The 20,135-nt window shown below is 48.3% G+C and overlaps 1 protein-coding gene across 22 annotated transcripts in view; it reads right to left on the bottom strand.

Moving 5' to 3' along the window:
- Window positions 1-19,994, bottom strand: part of MRM1 (mitochondrial rRNA methyltransferase 1) — a 38,250-nt gene extending 18,256 nt beyond the window's left edge. For 17 of the 22 annotated variants that reach the window (XR_005840873.2, XR_005840885.2, XR_005840883.2 and 14 more), the window contains exons 1-8: window positions 19,129-19,994; window positions 18,588-18,681; window positions 16,997-17,117; window positions 14,359-14,478; window positions 14,037-14,224; window positions 11,891-11,996; window positions 8,028-8,183; window positions 6,134-6,297 (exon numbers count right to left, since the gene is read on the bottom strand). Coding sequence is in view for 1 of the 22 variants with exons in the window: in NM_001389720.2 (NP_001376649.1) it covers window positions 14,175-14,224; window positions 14,359-14,478; window positions 16,997-17,117; window positions 18,588-18,681; window positions 19,129-19,802 (1,059 nt within the window). In the remaining 21 variants the exon portion in view is untranslated. Of the gene's footprint in view, window positions 1-5,110; window positions 5,220-6,133; window positions 6,298-8,027; window positions 8,184-11,890; window positions 11,997-13,477; window positions 14,225-14,358; window positions 14,479-16,996; window positions 17,118-18,587; window positions 18,682-19,128 lie in introns of those variants that run through there. The other 5 variants (XR_005840878.2, XR_005840890.2, XR_005840877.2 and 2 more) reach the window with 4 other exon arrangements.
- Window positions 19,995-20,135: the final 141 nt, after the last annotated feature.

Raw genomic sequence — 20,135 nt, 5'->3', positions numbered from 1 at the left:
CATCCCAGACTCCATTGGAGCCCAATGGCTGCGAGACGCGGCTGTGCCCCGCCAAGTGCTATGAGAACATATGACCTCAGCCAGGGCTGGCAAATAAACATTACAAGGGGCTGTTTCAGATCTTTGTAGTAGCAAATCTCAGCACTTAACTAGTAATGCAATAAGTCCTATCAAGAGCACGCTGAAAGGTGGAATAAATTTCCTGGAGAACAATGCTGGTGATGTATGCATATGACCAACGCACAATAAAACTGTAGAATGGGAGGAAAAAAATGCATACAGTCAATACAATAAAATCAGCACAAATATAGGCTGTGTAAGCAAATAAATCTAACAATCCCAATATTTTACAGCACAACATTTTTTCCCCCCAAGAAATCTTCGGGCAAAAAAAATAAAATAAAAAAGATTCGACTGTTTTGCATCTTAGTGCATTGTAAAGGCATCAGCGGCTGTCTGCACAAATTACCATTCATCTAGGCGTTGTTGTGGAAATTTTCAAGGGATTTGCAGTAATTATATGACAAAATGCTTGCAAATCTCACTCATTGCTGAATAGAAACACACGGGTCAAAGATTGAACACTCTCAGCTTGGTAATTTGTAAATGTCAATCAGGCTGGGGGCCACGGGAGGCACACGGCGGAAGCGGTGAAAGGCAGCGCGATTCCGTAGCAACCAGAAAAAGCCTTTTCAGCGCCGATCATAAAAGGCATGGGATAGTTTTACTTTCCATCTTTCTTTTTTTTTTTTTTAAACAAACTGATCACCTTGCGCCAAGAGGAGGAGGAGGGGGGGGGGGGAGGTGGGAGGAGGGAAGTAAAGAAAGGAAGGAAAAACAGTTTAAATAAAACCGCTGAGATTAAATTAACTGATACATACATTCGCAGAGGTAGATCGTTTGCACTGTAATAAATATGGACTCCTATCTTCCCTTCTCCAAGACAGCAAGGAAAGCAAAATAAAATTAAAAGATATAACAATAAAAATTATAAATGCATTGCGGTCTGGCGGACCAGCAGCCCATAATGAAGGCGGTCGGGGTGGGGAGCACGCTGTTGGCGCGGAGGCAAAACAGGTGAGGGAGGCACAGGGAGGGCTGGGCACTATGGGAAGCCAGCCCCATCTTCTCCCACTTTCCCCAGAGTGGGATTTGGCACGGGGCTGTCATCAGCTGCGCAAAGAAACGATGCCTGAGTCTCCCACCCAACCCCGAGGTCGCATCCTTGGTGTCCCAGCTCCACTGGCAGCACCGAGCAGCCAAGAAAGGGCTCACCCACACCCACACACAGCTGCCGTGCCTGCAGTTACACCACTTCACATCCCCAGATGCAGCGGTGCTTTCTCTGCGCCGTGCCCAACCACAGGCAGCGGGGCTGCAGCAAACCACGTGCTGCGGGGGCAGCTGGAGGTCGGTGAAAGGACTGGGGGAGCTTGACAGAATGTTGTGGATAGCAAAACCCCGAGTTGCCAAAATGCACCTTCACTTTCCATGCAGGATCTCCTTCCGCATGGGAGGAAATGGCTGGTTTCACAGCCCGGACCACAAGAAGTCTCCCCACCCACCACAAAACCCACGGTACAATGCTCCCCAATACCGCAGCAGTGAGGGCTGCAGCCCCACTGAGAATCACAGCACGGCCACCTGATCCCAAAGCACCGCAGCCATACTGGAGCCATAATGCAGCCAGGCTCCCCGTGCCACCTTGGTGCCCCACATGCTGCCCTCAGCCCACTTAACGAATCCCAGAAAAATTATGAAGTGCCATAAAAAGTATAATAAATTTGAGAAAACCTATTAAGTTATAAACACAACCAATACATGTAGCATCACTCAGATGGCAGAAACTAGCCATAAAATAAAGTCATTTTAAGCCACCATTCCACAGGTTACCAAGTCTCTCCATTCACAAATCACACTTCCCTTCATGGCACCCCATCCCATCGCACACATCTTCATGCCCATGAAATGCACACACAGTCCCATGTGTGGGATAAGGGACTCCACCTCTGCACCGGGAACTCTAAAGAACAAAGTTACCCTGAGGTCCACGATGCCAACTCACACGCAGAGGCTCTGCAACAAGTAGCTGAGCATGAGCTGCGTCCCCTTCTCAAACCACGGAGCAACTGCAGGACGAGAGGTTTGCAGGGTGTATTTCACATCGTTCCCTCTGAATTTAAGGCTCTTTCTGCATATCAAGCTCCGCAGAACAATTTCTTGCCTTTATTTACTCTCAAGGTCCTGTACATTATGAATATTCATTGGAATAATTAAAAGCGCTGTTCACAGCCCATTGTGTTTACTGTTAGCCCCATAAAAAACAAACAGGTTAATGACGATCTTTAATACGGGGATTTAATATCTTTCCACCTATATATCGGCTAAAAGTTTAGCCTCCCCTTTAAGCTTCATCAATTTACGGAGAATAAGTAACCCCCATAAAAGCAGGCTGTGGTTGTAAGTCACACATGCACGCCTCTGCGGGTTTGGTTTGTCTTTATAGTTGTGCTTTACTATTTATTTTATTTTTGCTGAATTTCTCATTTCAGCTTCGGCCACAGCAGTAGAGGGAGGAAAGCAGGGGTGCGCTGGTTCACTGCTGGGCACTGCTCCGATGGGAGGCCCTGGGCTGCACAGAGCTGAAAAGTAACATACAAAGGGAGAGGGGCAGCAAACACCACTGCTGGCTCATCTGCAGCCCCCAGTGCTCAATTGGCACTGCTGTGGATGGAACCTTCCACTGGGCCTCAAGCATTACAGAAACGTTGCTCTCAGAATCACCCGAAGTTTTATCGAATGCAATGACAGCTCAGTCCTGGGATGGATGACTGTGAGGCACTGCTCGGTGATGTTTGGCTCAGCCCTGTGAACTGGTGGGGAAGTACAGGGTGGGAGAGTGCAGTGCCCTTCTGCCTGGGGTGGGGAATGGCACAAACCATGGAGAAAACGTCCCACTGAGCACCAGCATCACCGCAGCTCTCACCTCCTCCTGCAGCACAGCTTTACCTCTTTCCACAGCCCAAAGCTGCACCATTCCCCAAACTGCTCAGAGGAGACAGAAACTAGAAGTGGACCAGGAGACAGCCTGACACCAGGGAAACTGCCAGAGGAAACCACAGGTGTCCCCTCCTGCAGGGCTGTATGGAGGCATCCTCGTAAATGAACTGTTATCATCATTTACTGATGAGCACTCAAAAACAAAATCACAAAAGGGACAGATCCCATTCCTTCAATACAATAGCAAACATCCAACTCCATTCAGAAGACACGGAGTAGGAAATCAAATAGATGAAGGAATTAATGTACATTTCTGACGTGTATGAACTGCTGCTCTCCTTACCTGCAGTGCACGCAGGGAGCTGGGGGCTCCAAGGAGGAGCTCTGCCACACTTATAACCAGGAGCACCTGAGCACCTCCTCTGAAGCTGTTCCTGACAAATTAAGGGGCAAATTCACTTAGAAACCATCGGTTTCTTTGTGATTTTATTTAACTCTGCAACACGCCCTGACACAGGAAAGAAGAAGAAAACAACCCTGGGCATCAAACCTGCACGGGCTGCAGAAGGAGTGCAGCGCCAGCCTCAGAGCAACCTTAGAGCACCCCTTGGAGCATCTCTCCACTGCCGAGTCTGGAAATAACGGTGGTGGTTTCTCCTCACCCTGTGTGCGCCCCACACCGATGTCAAATTTGCATTTATGTTCTTTCCAGGACGAGTTTTCCCATGTGTCAGCCTCGATCATCACAAAGCACTGCAAATCACACTGAGGTTTGTTCAGAGCGCACCCTGCAGAAGTCACACGTGTGAAAAGCAAAGTAATCTGGAAAGGGCTATTACTGCTAATCCAGCCTTTTGTATGACCAATAATAACATACCTAGACACATCTGTTGCTATACAAATAAACTACTTCTAAAGGAAGTCGAGATGAAGTGAAATGACTTTTTAACTTTCCAACTTCGTCTGCAATCATGGTAAACAATCCTTTTCAGTAACTGAGATTCCTTTCTCTGTAAGCACCAACCAGGCCACGAGGGGAGGTGGAAAACGAGTCCCTACACTCACATGCAAAACATCTGTGGTTATTTTTCTCACACTGCAGTGAGGAAACAACACCCAAACACCCTTTTTTGGCCCAACAGTGCAGATGAAATGCAATGAGAATTGGACTGCGTGCACTTTCAGAGCAACACAGGTGCAGCTTTAGGGATGCACAGCAGCAGCATTGTGCATTCCCAGCCCCCAAAACCGGGGGGAGCACCATCAGTTCCCAGCACACCACCCATCTGATCTTGCTGCTGACAACCACAACCAGTTGGGTTTTTCCCCATTCTGGGGCTTTTTGTGGCTCAGCCTGCGGGTGCCGTGCCCAGGCACAGAGCTCCACCTCGTGCCGCAGGGAGTGGGGAGGAGAAAAAGAGGGGGAAAAAAATTAAAACATATTAAAGGTGTTAATAAGCGACTTATTTAAACGGAGTATCACATATTGAACATTAATCACCTCGCAGTAAAAGTGTAATTAAGGAGTCACTCTGCCTTCTGGGGAAGGCTCACTTGGAAGCCGAGTGAAAACGGTCTCTTTATTAACACAAATTATTTTATTTGGCCAAAGGTAATAATTCTAAGTGAGGTCAACGGGACTTGTGCACATGCGAGCAGCGCCGGGGCCAGCCACCGTTTCCATGGTGACCGAGCCAAGTTCACCCCCAGCACAGCCATGGCTGGGCTGAGCGCATTGCCCGTCGGGCACCCGGACCTCCCCGCAGCCACAACGCTCCTCCCGGGGACGCACCGTGTGAGCATCATGGCACGTGGCACTGCTTTCCTGGCACACTGACACCACAAGGACGCACGGTTCCCACTCCGAGCAGCACAGGGACGCAGGCAGCCCACGCCATAAAACTCAGCTCCAGCAACAGCTCCCAGGAGCATCGGAGCTGCTGTGGGCTCCCAAGCACCCTCCTGCGCCGGGAGAAGCCATGCGTTGCGCTTTCTGTGCAGATGATTGTCTGAAAGCAGCGATGATTTATCAGTCTCTCACGTCATGTCACTCCTTTATGTACAGCATTATACACAGAGTGCCGCATTAACATTTTACTATTATTCTTACCTTTCAAAGGAGAAAGATAAGCGTGTAAATCTCGGCGGTGTCAGCGGGGCTGGGATGTGCCATGTGGCTCAGCAGGCACACCCAGGGACACCTCCGTCCCCAGAGCCACCTGGAACCAGGGAAAAGCCTCATGGGACACTTCTATGAAGGTGCATTCCATCCCCACAAACCCTGCGGCACTGCCCACAGGATGCCGTGCCCAACAACATGGAAGACGCACTGATGGATGCGAACAAGGCATCCTCAGCACCAACCTCAAAACAAGATGGGGTGGGGACCCCAACCACACCACCCCATTGCTCAGAACCCATTCATGCCCTGACACAACGTGTCCCACGTGAGCCCATGTGCTCCCCAGCCATAAACCAGCTCCTGCCACCAAACCGCCACGCAAGGTACCTGGTCCCACACAACTTATTATCACCTAGTCAAGATTAATCAAGCAGGGAAAGCTAAAGCAGGTCCCTAATTAGTTGCTGATGATAACTATATTTGTCATCCTCTCCCAATTAGTCTACTGTACATTTTGGAGTTTAATTGCACCTTGTTCTTCATTTAAATGTCATCATGTGCATATATTCTCCTCATTCTTCAGAAGATTTGAGAAAAATTTGACATTAAATATAGATTATCTTTAGATTTCCATAATTAACACAACCAAACTGTCTTCAGCTCATGTATTCCACCTCACACGATACATCTGGATGCTCCCTTGGAATTCAGTGTTCCTGGGGGTCCTGCTGGAAGTGGACATCACCCTCACACCAATGACACTGGGGCCACAGATGGGTGGCAGTGACACAGCCTCGGGGTCTCCTCCCTGACCGCACCAGGGTGACCCAGAGCCATGGGGTGACAGAAAGCCAACCAGTAACAAAAAGCAGAGGGGTGACACATGCCACTACCTGGCCACATGCTGCCCTGCCCTGTCCCCCACCCCAGCCCATCCAGCATCGCACAGAGAAGAACCCAGAGCAGTGAGTAGGAAGGGAAAAAAACATCAGGAAAGCTGCACCGTCCTACCTGTCCCTTCAGATGAGGTGCATCACACCAACCGTCCCTACTGCTTGGCCATAGCAAAATCCCCGTGTCCATCCTTGTACTCCCTACTGCTCCAGGGCTCGCTGAGCACGCTGCGGGCTGCAGCCTCCCGGTGCCACGGGAGGAGGCTGCTGCTGACTGAGCAGCTGGGGTAGGAGAAAGGAAGGGAGAAATGGGGAAAAAAAATAAAAAAAGGAATCAAGGAGTAGTCAAAAAGTGTATTAGAAGCAAATTTGGAGAGAAATCAATGGCTTGTAATTAGATTTGATTTTTCTTCACGTTTTGTTTGGCTGGGGGTTATGTATAGACTCCATGTGAGCTGAGAGGAGAGATTAAAGCGCAGAGAACAGGTGCCGGATCATGAGCTGGTGGCCACCAAAGCATGACAGCTCCATCACCACTGTCAGGTGGCACAGCAAATAAACATATAAATAAATAACGGGGATGGAGACACAGCAGACCGGCATTTGCTCACACCACCGTGCAGCAAGACCCAGCCCCACTCACAGTGCTGGCATTTGGATTTCCCACATCCCCATGGCAGCGGATGCTCCTGTACCCCTCAATGTTTCCATCCTGCTGTGGATGCTGGGGCAAACCTGGTACAGGCACGTGCTCCTGGCAAAAGACAGGAACCCACTCGTGCCAAGTCAGCCTAATAACATCAGTAACTGCCCTTAGGAACTCAGTGCTGTGTATTTGAGGTCATCTTTCTCCTTCAGTAAATGGGAGAGCTTTGCATACATGCATATATACACATAGACAGGCACTCATGCAATATGTGTATAAATACATACAGGGATAACCCATGGGGTGTCCCCATGCTGGTGATGGCACTGCCATCAGAGCTCCGCTCCTCACTCTTATGGGCCATTTCTTTTTTCAGAACGTTTCCCTTTAACCTTGAAACTTAACCTAAAAGTCGGGCCACTGTCCACATGACTTCCCAAAATAAATGGCATCCCTAATTAAGCAGCACCCTCCACCGCTCCGCGCTCCAGGCCACACTGCATCAGTGGACACCTCCGCCTGATGAGCAGTTATCGAACATGCGAGCAGCAATCAACACTAATTAAACACTCGGCTGTTGAGAGGAGACAATGTTTATCCAAAAAAAAAAAGGGAAAAAAATCAAGAGGAGGGGAGCACATCTTCTGTTTTCTATAATTAGTGAGCAATATTCCCCAGGCGGTTGCAGCAATCGAACGCGGGTTCGCTCGCAGCTGCTGGGTGCACACGCACAAAGGATGCTGGGGGCACACGGTCAGGGCAGGGGGAGCACCCATGGGTGGAGGCTCAGCAATGCTCCCCAGAATGGGGTCCTGCCCTTCTCATCCCTCTGAGCTGCACGAGACCAGAGCAGAAGTGTCCCCAGAGGGGGAAAAGGAAGGGGTCAGCTCTCCCTGAATGCTGAAGCCAGGAAGGGCTCCAGCTACAGAAAAACACTTTCATGGTTTGTACATGAATAAAGGAAAGGAACAAAAAACAACCTCCAGCACGTGCTATGCTCTGATATTTCACAGAATCACTGATGTTGGACAAGACCATTAAGATCACCTTAGTTAACCCATCACCACCATGCCCTCATAGAACCACAGAATAATTTAGGTTGGAAAAGACCTCCAAGACCCCCAGGCCCAAGTCCAACCCACCTCACCATGCCCACCAACCACACCCCCTCAGTGCCACATCTCCACAGTTCTGGAACACCTCCACCACTTCCCTGTTCCAATGCCTCACCACTCTTTCAGAAGAAGAAATTTTTCCTAAATGTGTGGGAGCAAGCTGGAGTTGGAGTCAGAAGAATCTCTGATTATGATGCAGATGCTAAATAATGGCAGGAAAAGCGTGTGCCAGGGCTGGGGAGGAGCAGTACCTTCCAACTCCAGGCTGGCGACGACCGTGGCACAGCTTTGCATAAGTGGCTGCACTCTGCCCTTACACTCTGCTGTGATCTATCCCAGATACCTCCGATATTTCTGGTAGTAAACACTCGTTTCTTAGAGCAGCAGCAGATGGTCAAGAGCATTTCCTGAAATTGAATATTATAATGAATTTAGGATCGAAAAAAAAATTTACATAATAATCTGTTTTAGATTCTGATAGTGAAGAAACCTACACAGAAACTGCTTCTTTTCAGCTATTTGAATTAAAGTATAAATCTTCAAGTACTTTAATTATAAACAAACTCCTCGCTCTTGCACATCCATGGAAGAAATTGAAAAATTAACCACCCGGTGAAGCTCAAGGCCACACATGGGCTCTTAATGGGATGGGACAGGTCTGTGCCCTGAGAACCAGCCCTGCCCAAGTCCTGCTGATGGGCATCCCTACAAGCAGGGCAGTACCCCAAAGGGCAGCAAAATCGGCTGTGATGTGCAGATCCTTTAAAAACCATCAAATTTCCTTAACAGTAACAAAAGACAGCAATGTCCCTGTCTGGCCACAGGAACAGGGAGTGCTTCGCATCGCAGCCCAGCACTGCCGAGGGCTTTCCCTCTTGGAAAAGCAAATATTTAGACTAGATAAAAAACCCCGAGAGCATTTCCCCCAGGTAATACTAGTAACTAAAATAATCACATTCACTTTGCTGGTTTAATTTTATATTTCCATTTCTACCTTATCTTTTCCCTGCAAGCATCATTAAACCACACCATAACAAAAATACATGAAGTGTTATTCTTTCAAGAGAAGCCATAAACCACCTCAAAGCTTTTCAAGTTTATTCTTATCTCGTACATCTTCCTCTGGTTCTTTTTTTTTTTTTTTCCTTCATGCATTTCAGCAAGGTAGTTTTCCCTAACGTTAAAAATAGTTGCATTGAAAATGAGATGCTGCCTCTGAAAAACTTCTCTGGAGGATTAAATAAGTAAAATATAGCCAGAAAATAAACTGGAACCTCATTAAAATAATTTTGCAAGAAGAAATCCTACCTCACAATAGGTTTTCAATATCACTTAGAAAATTCTTAGGAGTCATACATATATACACGTTCCTAATTCAGGACCTTCCATTAAAAAAGGCATTACAGAGGGAACTGAAAGGCCATTTAGCACCCTTGTTTATAGAAAAACACGCATTAGGTACAGATGTAATCTCCAGCAAAAGCCTTGAGATATGGCTTGAACGAGCTGCGCCACACTGCAAGGTGCTAATGAGGGCACAGGCAGAACCAGGGCCCCTTTCTTTTGCTGCAGAACACAAAGCTGTGTCCCTTCAGCCATGCCCATGGCCAGGCCAGACGGCTCTGGACTCTGTGTGCCACCAACACACAGCAGCACTAAGGAACACTAAGAGCAGCTGCTGGGACCCAACGCAGTGGCCTCACAGTGGGACCTGTGCAGCATGGAACGTGGCATTGCCAGGATCTGCAGCAGCCACATTTTGGGTCTCCAGAGAAAACAGCTGAGCTAAGACTTGTGGAGTGCAGGAGAAACACTGCTGATGTTGCAGCTTCTAAAACAGGGCAGAAAAAAAAAAGAAAAAAAATTGGCAGGTTTAACTTTGCATCGAGCTATAGCACGCTGTTACATTTCTGAAGTATATAAAACTATTGATCATAAGCAAGTCATTACCTCTGCGTGCAGCCAAAGCTGTGCAGCAGGCAAACGAGGGGCTGTCCCTGAACCCACCCTGCACTGTGCACAGCCAGGGCAGAACCCACCCATACGCAGGGCTGGGAGGGCCCTGGACTGGAACTGTATTCAAATGACAAAAATCACAAAGAAACAAACATGTCTGAACACCCTCCTTAGCAAGAGGCTGAAATGCTTCGCTTCAATCAGGGACACTTCTTGAGAAGGGGACTCCCTTTGGGCTACTTCCAAAACCTCCATCTTTTTGAGCTGGACCTCAAGATGACATTAGTAACCATGAGGCCAAAGCCCAACCAAGGTTAAAGCCTTTCCCTCAAAGCAAAACGAATCCCCCCACATCCCAGCCCAATCCCCCAGCTCCTTCCCACCCCCAGGTGGCAGGGAACACAGATGCACATCCCCAGACACATGCAGTAGCCCTGCAAAATGCAGCTGTAGTCAACCAGGCCTGATGTTACACAACATTTGGGTCACAAATTTTATAGAGAATAAACATCACACTTCAATTTCATGGTGACTTAGGAGGGTTGACTGGCAAATACCATGGCTTTTACATGGTTCTACCAATTACCGAGCAATTACACGTAACCTAGATCTGGAGGACATACAGTGGGATATAATACATTCCTCTCTGTGTTAAAAAGAAAGAGGCAGTTAATAGAAAACACTTCTTAAAAAAAAAAATAAAACCCTCCTATTAGAATCCACAATATTCCTGGGTGATGTTATTAAAACTCCACGTCAACATCAAACCCAAAGGAAGGACTGCCATCCATTAACACATCAGCCGTGGGACGATCAATAAAAATTTACTTTAAACTGTGCCATATGTCGCTTCCAAGAAAGTTTTATTATTCAGATTCACCACTTTGTACCTCAGCCCCCATGCAATTAAATCCCACTTAGTGGCACCGACCTTCTGAGTTGAACTTGTCATTCCTACAGCTGGTTTGGAGTTTAACACCACTCTTAAATAATGAAAACAAAACGCCTGCATTGATGGGGAGCACGGGGAGCCAGGAAACCCCATCAAAACAGAGAGAGGGGAAAAAAAACAAAAAGGAACGCAGGCACATTTTAACATGTTGTAGCATATTTGTAAACATCGTTAATCATGGATTAGCAGATGGTAATGCTAATTGCACCTGTGGAAGTAACAAGACCTCAAGGTTGATTACATTTACAAACTCCGCTCCTCGCTGGAGGATTCCCTGCTGTGCCCGGAGGACCCACGTGCTGCAGGACAACCCTCCGTGCCTCCAATGAACCACTCAGACCAACAGGACTGCGTGCCCATTGGGAACCTCGGGCTCTTTGAGTTGATTCGGGGGGATGAAGAGATTTGTGCTCCCCTGGTAGAAAGGCAGAGGTGGAGAGCACAGCTCCTGAGCTGCAAGGACAAATATTTTGCCACCGTGCTTAGAGACATTTTGATTACTGAGAAATCATTTCGGAAGGGCAATTACTAAATTTTTAAATCAATTTGGTAAACATGCTTCCAAAAGGAATCCATGACAAGCAGCAAGGAGGGAAGAATTGACTTTCAAGTTACACAAACACACACTTTATTCATATCTAAATATCAAAGAGACTATGTACAAACAGAAGTAATCAGGAAGCATATTTTGATCTTGCTGATGTACACAAAAAATGACAATTAATGTCCTCCTTTATGATATAAAGTCGTGAGTTTTTTACAGTTACATTACAGGGACGATTATAGTTGAGCTTAAGGCTAAAAATAATGAAAGACTATAAAAACTACATTTTAACATTTAAAAATATCCAGGAAATTAACTGCAGAAGCAGGCAATGATCCAATTAATGGATTGAATTTATTAAATCGGGGGCAAACCGCACAGCACTCAAAGCTCCAGCTCCAAAGGTGCTGCTCTGCTTGGCACTGTGACCATACCCAGCACTCCCCCTGGATGTGCCAACGGAGCTGGCAGGCAAGTTCTCATTAACACTAACCATAAAGCACCACTGCCTCTTCAGCTCAAACCCTGCAAGCCCTGCCTGATGCTGCAGCACCAAACTTAGGCCTAAAGAGGTATTTAACAGCAGTGTCTCCACAGGCATCAGGGTCTCAAAGCTTTCTGAGAGCTTTGCAGATGAGGTTCCCTGCTCCATTGCTACTCACCTGCCTGTCTGTCAAAGATGAGCCTCCATGGCTGAGCATGGTTGGAGGGCATGTGGCTTTCCCAGACACAAGCAAACTTAATGAAGGGTCTCCTCATGTTTAAGTACTGCATAAAGAAATAGATTATATATATATTTTTAATGGAGAAACTGCAGTTTTTACGGAATTAGAAATCTCTCTCTATATAAATATTATATATATAAATATAAATATTTACACACACACTTAACAATAGACCAAGAAGAAAGCAACGGCTTTATCCTCACCCCTGCTGCTGGAGAGGAAGGACTGCTAGCCCGAAGTGCTCCTTCTGGCTTGCGAGAAATAAGCAAATCTAGAGCACGGGCTCCCTCTGCTGGGGCAGACACGGCTGCACAGTCAACATCGTGGTGACAGTGCGCCAGCAGCCCCCCCAGCCCTTTCCCTTTTTATTTCAGAAATTAAAAACCAGGCACGTTCAGCCCCAAAACCTAAGTACTCCACACCTGCCCAAGAACCACTATCCCTGTAGTCCACCAGACCTCAGCTGCTACTCAGCCAGCACCTTCAGACTCAGGCACCACAGCTCTGCTCACGTTGCAGCAGGCATTTCGGGGGGATTTGGTTTTGCCTTTTTGCAGAGGAGACAGCTCAGGATACACTCCGTCACAACAGGCACCCTCAGCTGCGGCCGCAGACCCAGAATGGAGTACTCAACACCACTGAAAAGTCAAATCTCTCAGTGCAGAGCAGTGCAGGATCCCACCTAGATGCCAGCACGGCACGGCTTACCCTTACCCATCCACATGGGACTCCTCCAGACACAGCCCCAGATCCTCTGTTCCACCGCAGAGGGCTCAGAGCAGTGCAGGGAGTTAAGGCTGCAGCCAAGCAATCAACACCATGAAACCCATCGCTGGCCACTGCACCCCAGGCTGGGCTGTGCTCCATGCTCACCTCAGCCAGGTGAGTCCCCACAGCCACTGCAGCTACAGAGCAGAACGTCCTGTCCAACCCCACATCCTGTCCCTCCCCTCATCCCATCCCACCACAGCCATTGCCTTCAGCAAGGCCACCAGCCTCTTGCAGGGACACATCTGAAAAACCTCCACATCCACAGACCGGTTTACAGACTTCATTTAGCTCAAAGGAAAGTCCTAATTAGTCACTCTGAGTGATTTACTTGTTCACTTGGAAGGGGGAGAGGAGGGAGACTAAGCTGAATTGTTTGAAATTATCCCTAAAGGGCACTGTAAATTAAGTGTTAATGAGGAATCCTATGCAAAGGGCCACAGTAGCTAAATAAAATAATTAAGGTGCTAAGCGATAACATTCATTTGGTTCTCAATAATTCAGCCAGGCTGGTTTTCAACCAGGATATTTGCAAATGAAGCCACTGTCACCACAGCCCCTGAACCCACACGCCATCAGTGGGGACAGCAGTGCTGGGCAGCTCAGCATCCAGCTGGATTAGACCCATCATGAGAAGAAAACTTCCTTGGATGAAGAGAACAAGCTCCTGGCTTCCCTTCCCACCTGAAGGAAGTGCCTCGTTCCACTAATCACACTCTGGATTTATATGAGACACAAAAAGGATTGAGTCGAATATACAACAAATCTTTACAGAGGCTTTATTTTAATGGGCTGCATTTTTCCCCGCTACAGCTGTTTCTAACAGGTCATGTCCATCCTTTGGCACGGCTGCAGACTTGTGTTACAATCAAATACAACACTATGGCTCCAGATATTCAAGCAGCAATGTGTAGCAGAGAGACTGCCTCATCATGAATAAATCACTACTGAACAGTCCCAAATCAGACCAGCTTCTTGCCAGTACCCCAGGCACAGGGTATGGCTGCTCTCCGAGTCAGCACCAAGCATGAACCACCACTCATCTACAGCCCCAAATCCACAGCCTGAGCAATGTAACAAGTCCCCCATGCAACAAACAAGGCTTGCAGCCACCACTGGCTATTTTACTGCTAAAACTGAAGGATTTGGCTGTCTACTTTTAAAGCTTAGCTTTGTGTTCCTTCCTTACAATCTCTCCTCTGAGGTGCTGGTGGAACGTGTTACCTACTGCACACAGGCATGACTTCAGTGCTGGGCCAAGGCTCTGCTGGTGTGGTGCACGAGCCAGAACACACCCTGGGTCAGTGGGGCTCACCCTGAAACTTGCTGAGATGGTGCCGAGCCTGGAAGGAGCACTTCCATATCCATACTGAATACAGCCATGGAACACTGAGCAGCTTCTTGCCATCAAAGATCTGGGCTGGGCAGCTCCCACCATGTGCCAGGATAAAAATCAATCACTGTTCCTCAGCTTTTGGCTGCAGATGGAGTGCAGGAGGATGCCTGTAGGAAAGTAAACAAAGACAACAAGCTTTTATTTTAACTCTATACAAAAATCTTTCAGAGGGTCCAGATGCTTGATTGATTTTTAAATGCAGAAATTGAGTCCAATGCCATTGTACAGGATGCTTTTTTACCAGTGGCTACGGAGACGTTCAGTGACTCAATGCCCGGGTGCAGTGCCCTGCCAGAGGGGATGACCAGCATCTGGTGGCACAGGAGCTGCGTCTCCAAGGAAAGGCCATCACCTTCACTACCTGCAAAACAAAGACACTGCTCAGGTCAGCTCAGAGCCACGCTCCTTCTTCCCATTCATCAGTATAGGTTGTCTGTTAAGTAACTTCCCAACTCCCATTGAGTAACAACAACCACAGACAGATGGGCACCTGTCCTACCTTCCCTTCCCAGCCCCTTCCGCCCTCCCTGGATCTGCTCCCAGCACCAGCAGGGTTTTTGAGGAATACCTGTGCATCACACCTGCACTCCAGCATTAAGCACAGAGCCTTGCAGCACAAGTATGAGGATCCCACGTGCAAGCATCCACTGTGCAGCTGCCCACAGACATGGGCTGCTGCCAGGGGACAAAGCAGACAAGGCCACCGGCCTCTTCTGCCACAGCAAATCTGAGTGCCTATCGATAGTGACAGGTTCAGCCCTTTCAGCAGAGAGTACCACCAGCTGGGTGCAACTTGTGAATGCAGACAGTTTAACCAGAGGCTTCAATTGATTAGTTGTTAAACCATCCAACAGCCCTGATATGTTTGGGCTGATACACTGGTGAAACAGAGTTGAAATCTATCCCAGGTCATTAGTAGTTGTTTGACTCACACTGTCACAAAGGGAAATGGAAAGGGAGAGGCTTTAAACAATCCTATGTGCAGACAAGTGAAAATGCAGAAGACCACAGACCTCCCAGCCCGCTCAGCTCCCCAAAGACTTCTTCCACATTCATTATTTAGAGCTACACAGACAGCTACATGGCTGCAGGAATACCTGGCTCATTTCAAGACGTGCTTGCCCCCTAGCAAACCAGGCTCAGAAGCCAAATGTTTCCCTTCAACTGCTGTGCTCTGGTCCATACTCATCCCACAGCAGCACCACTGGGGCACACACTGTCTGGTAGGGGCTACTGTACCTCTGCTTCATGGGATTCTCCAACTTGGACTGCACCTATCACCAGAGGTGCCACAGTTCCTGGAGCACTCCTCTCCTCTCCCTGATAAAGGTATTATGATTCCTAATAAAGGCAGCAATTTGGCTTTCAGCTTTTACAAAGCTTTTTATGGCCCAGGCTGCTTAAAATAATTAGGACCCATAAATTCAGGGCAAAAAGACTTGCACAGAGTGTGACATGTGGGAGGGAGCACTGACTAAATCAGATAAAATCCTAGTCTGTACTGGTGAATAAAAAGCACATCCTTGACTTCAGTATCAGTTTTGTCTCCTGTTGACAGCGTACCTGACATAGTCCCTCTTAATTGTTTGGTAATGCATCTAAGTGCTCCCAATCCACTCCTGTTCACACAAGGCTTCCAGTCTTAAGGCCAGTCAGCATGCCTGTCACCTTTGGCAATGAGTCCAGAGCAAACAACATCAACTTGGACTGTCCAAATCATTCTCTGCTAAGCCAGCAAGCATACCAGAGGGGTGAATTCAAGTCTGCAGATGCTTAACTTACAAGACAATCTATCTGTGCAATGCCAGGAAGCTCACTACCATGCTAATATATCTTCACTGCTGTTTGTGGCTAGAGGTATGCTACATATTCAGATCTAGGATGTTTCTTCAAACAACTCCAACATCAGACAACTGTAATGTTCAATTTTCTTTTCAGCAAAGACTTAGTGCTCAGCAGAGAGCTGAGATCATTACTGCTGCAAGGTCTGGGAGCTCTCCTTATGTATCTACCTATCAGTCTCCAGTCTCCCTTGACAAAAGGATACTTGGACTTTTTCCTGGTGAAATCTCTCATAATTCAAGGTAATGACACCATCGCCACTTTCACCTCCTTCCTTTCTCTTGGTGTTGTCAACGTTTCTGGGATGCATTTCTTTGTGGTCTATCAGCATTGCTGCCAGCTGCCCTATTCCCTTTATAATATAGGTTCACACATCTTGTAGAGATGCCAGATTTGCTGTACTGTCTTGTCAGTATTTCTAGGAGTTCAATAAACATTTTAATTAAGGGAATGCCTTCTGAGCCAAGAAAACCACAGCACAGAGCAGGATTACAGCCCCTTGATGGCTCATCACCAGCCTGACACCACTTTCAAGCATAAAAGCTCAAGCCAGCTCTTATGCCAGGTGACAGACACAAAGTAGGGGCCAAGGAGATGCCACACACAGGTGCCTAGAGCAGCTTTCTTCCTTTACCTGCCACAAGGACATTACTCCCCTTCTTTTCACCTTCTGTCAGCCTACACAGCTCCAAACTCTGCCTACAAAGGACAGCACCCTTTGCAAATCTCCTCCACACAAAGGAGGACAAGGAGAGGGCCCTGGAGTAATCACAGCTTAGTTGCTCCGGACTGGGAAAGCGGCACTCATTGCTCACACAGCACACTGTGACAAACTTCATGGCTTTCCCCCTTCTTCTGAGACCATATTCCATTTGCAGGCAGATTACTCTAGTGCTCCTTGCTCAGCTTCTCTTTTCCAGACCAAAGTGTAATGGAACATAACAGATCTGCAACTAGCTTAGGAGATGGAATGCCACCCTGATCACTCCCTCGCATATGCACTTGCCAAGAGACCAAAGCTCTGCAAATTGAAATACCTATTACTAAAATAATGGGTTTATTCCACCGAAATTCCAAGCAGCTGATGACAGGAACATTTTCCACAGTTTCAGACTGGCTCACTGTTCCCACAACTTCCCAGCCTTCTGCAGCCTTAGCCTGAGAACAGAAGAAAAAAATGTTAAGAACAATACTAACTTTTCAAGCTTAAAAACAAAATAAGACATGTACGTAACCATATTTCTTTCCTAGATTTTCAGTTAAGCTGACTGCCTTTTTGACATCCCTTGAATTTTTACCACCAAAGCCCTACCAGAACCAGGACACAAACCCTGAATGAGAAAAATGAAAACAAAAGGTAATTTTCCTTCTGGTGTTTCTTCCAGTTCAGCAAGCAAACAAAAAGCAACTGAAATTACTTTTTGGGTTGTTTTTTTTTTTTGCCAATGTAACGGTTCGAAGGAGGTTTTGTTTTTGGTGGGCTTTTTTTTTGCCAGAAAAGCATAAAGAAGGAATTGTTGTGTTAAACAAATCAGCTTAAGGTTAATGAACAGAGCAATGCAGTGGAAGTTTTGTAGTGTAAGCTCAACCACCAGAAGCCCCCAGAAACATTTTCAAATACAGATGCACATTCTCAAACTCAGATGCCAAAAATCAGTTCATAAAAAAGCAGGGCACACAATGCTCAGCACCTCACATAACCAGAGAAACAGCCTTCCTTCCCCTGCCCTAATATAAAGTACCTTAATTATTTGTCTTTGAAACCTATTTTAACAATAAAAAGCTGCTGCTTCTTGCCAGCTTCTTTTCCTGTGAAACTGACACATTTTACATTAAGTTATATCAAATTCACACCAGAAAATGCCTATGGTTAGGCCAGAGAATCCAGGTCCAATACTATGAATGGCTACAATGGCTCAAAACGTTAATAATTCAAACTTCACAGTAACAAAGTGATTCTTCCAGCTGTTTCAATGTCAATGTACTTTACATGCCTTTCATTTCTTCATCATTCAGAGCTCCAGCTGACACAGACCTACTGTACAGCAGAACACCAGATTTCTGGCAAAGAAAAGTGGGAAAAGTCCATGCTTACTCCTGTTCACTGTCACAGCACAGTCTGATGAGCTCCTCCTCAAAGAGACAGAGGCAGAGCTACCCCTGGAGCACAGACTGAGTGCAGCTCACACACAGCCCTGGTTTCTCACCACTCCCTTGCACTAAAAGCTGCCCAATGCTGCCATCATGTGCCAGGCTCGAGGACAGTGCCTCCATGCATATCAGGCAAGACCCACAGCAGGCAACTGCACCAACCCTGGTCCCCACGGATGGGTAGGGGGACAGATCCCATCCCACTGGGTGGATCCATCCTATCATGTCAGCACCAGAAAGGTGCTGCCTTTGCCAGAAAGGCCCTGCAACACAGAGCTGCTACTCCACCAGACTGGGGGTGCACATCTGTAAGAGAGATCCTATGGCACACACCACAAGCATCAAACAGGAATGCAGAGCAGGAGCTCAGAACACTGCAAATAACCAAGTCCTCTATTTGTACCTTCTCTGCTCAATATATGCATTATTTAGTTTCCAATACATTGTAAAATAGTGAAAAGAAATGTATCATTCTACCTTCAAAAAGCTCCGGAGATCATCTGTGCTGTAGACATCAAAGACTTCCATAGCTCCAGAACTTGCTTTGCTCACTGTTGGAGTCAAGGGGCAGCTGCAAGAGAATAAGAAAGGAAAAGTTTCATATAAAAACAGAAGAGAAAGAACTAGGAGAATTTCTGCTTAAGTGTTTTCTTCTCATGCATCTACAACCCAATTTCATCTAGTCTGCAAAAAAATCTTGTTCTCTCAATGGTTGCATCTTCCTACGGGGAACAGGAAGGCTCAAAAACAAACCCAGGAGACAGGCTGCAGCACTGTGTGTGCAATCAGACAATTAAAACATGGAATGGGTTTTAAAAAAGAGCACCCAAAGAGATTCCCTGCCAGCCTGGAACGCTGCATCCCACAGCCTCGACTGCCCAGCTCTGCCCAACCGCACATCTCGAGGTCAGTCTCAGAAAGCCCTCTAAAGCTGCTGTTCAGGAGCGTAGTTAGAGACCAGCATGGGAAAGATAACAGAAATCCTAAGCACTGCAGCAGTGAACAGCCGACCCCATACCTGTTCCTCTGGCTCGTCACCACTCTGTCCACCCCCAAGAAGTACGCAGAGCGCAGCAGTGCCCCCAGGTTCATGGGGTCCTGAATCTGCTCCAGCGCCAGCCACAGCAGCTGTCGGTTCGGGCTCTCTCCATCCCCCAAACCGGGCTCTTCGGCCTCCTCCAGCCTCTTGAAACGGAGCGGGGTAGCCTCCAAGCACACTCCCTGGTGGACGCGACCCCCGCACAGCGTATCCAGCTCCCTCCTCCCGACATGGAGCACGGGAACCCCGCGGGCCGCGGCCTGCAGCACGAACTCGCTGGTGACGAGCCGCTGAGGGCCGCCGCTCCGCTTGAGGAACAGCCTGAACAGATCCCTCCTGGCCTGGGACAGGGCCATGGAGCACGGCGCTACGCCGAACAGGATCTCGCTGCCCCTCGTCCTCTCGATGGGCAGAGCCCTGCCCTCCGGCCTCCTCCTGCCCTTCGAGGCCTCGCGTCCCGCCGAGCCCCAGCCCTCCCGCGCCGCGTGGAGACCCCCACGGAAGGTGCGGGCGCCGTCCCCGCCTCGCGCCGCAGCCGTGCACAGCCGCGAGGGCTGCTGATCCCGCGTGGGGCCCTCCCCAAAGCAGCGGCTGCGGGCGGTGGACGGCAGCCCCAAGGCCCTGCGGGCAAGAGACCTGAGCGCCCGCTCCATAGCTACCCACGCGGGGAAGAGTCCCCCGGTACCACTCGGGGAAGGGGGGGGGGAAAGAGGGGATAGACAAACACTCGGTCCAACCCGGCCACGGCCCGGCCACACACGTGGGCACGGCGCGGACCACCTCTGGAAGCGCGCGGAGCGCCTGAGGAGGCGCTGCAGTCACGCGCGACCCCGCCCTCTCCTCCCGCCGCGCGCACGGCGCCGCTTCCGGCCGGCCAGAGAGGCACCCTGCGCCACAGCGCCCCCTGGCGGTCGGCGGAGCGCAGCTCCGTTATCCATTAAAACCTTAAATAGGAAAGTGCCTCACGAGATCTGGAAATACGCGTT

Source organism: Gallus gallus, chromosome 19 (assembly GCF_016699485.2).
Source record: "Gallus gallus isolate bGalGal1 chromosome 19, bGalGal1.mat.broiler.GRCg7b, whole genome shotgun sequence".
NCBI classification, from domain to species: domain Eukaryota; kingdom Metazoa; phylum Chordata; class Aves; order Galliformes; family Phasianidae; genus Gallus; species Gallus gallus.
Note: the sequence above shows the minus strand (reverse complement) of the source record. Positions and strands in the feature narration are given on the sequence as shown.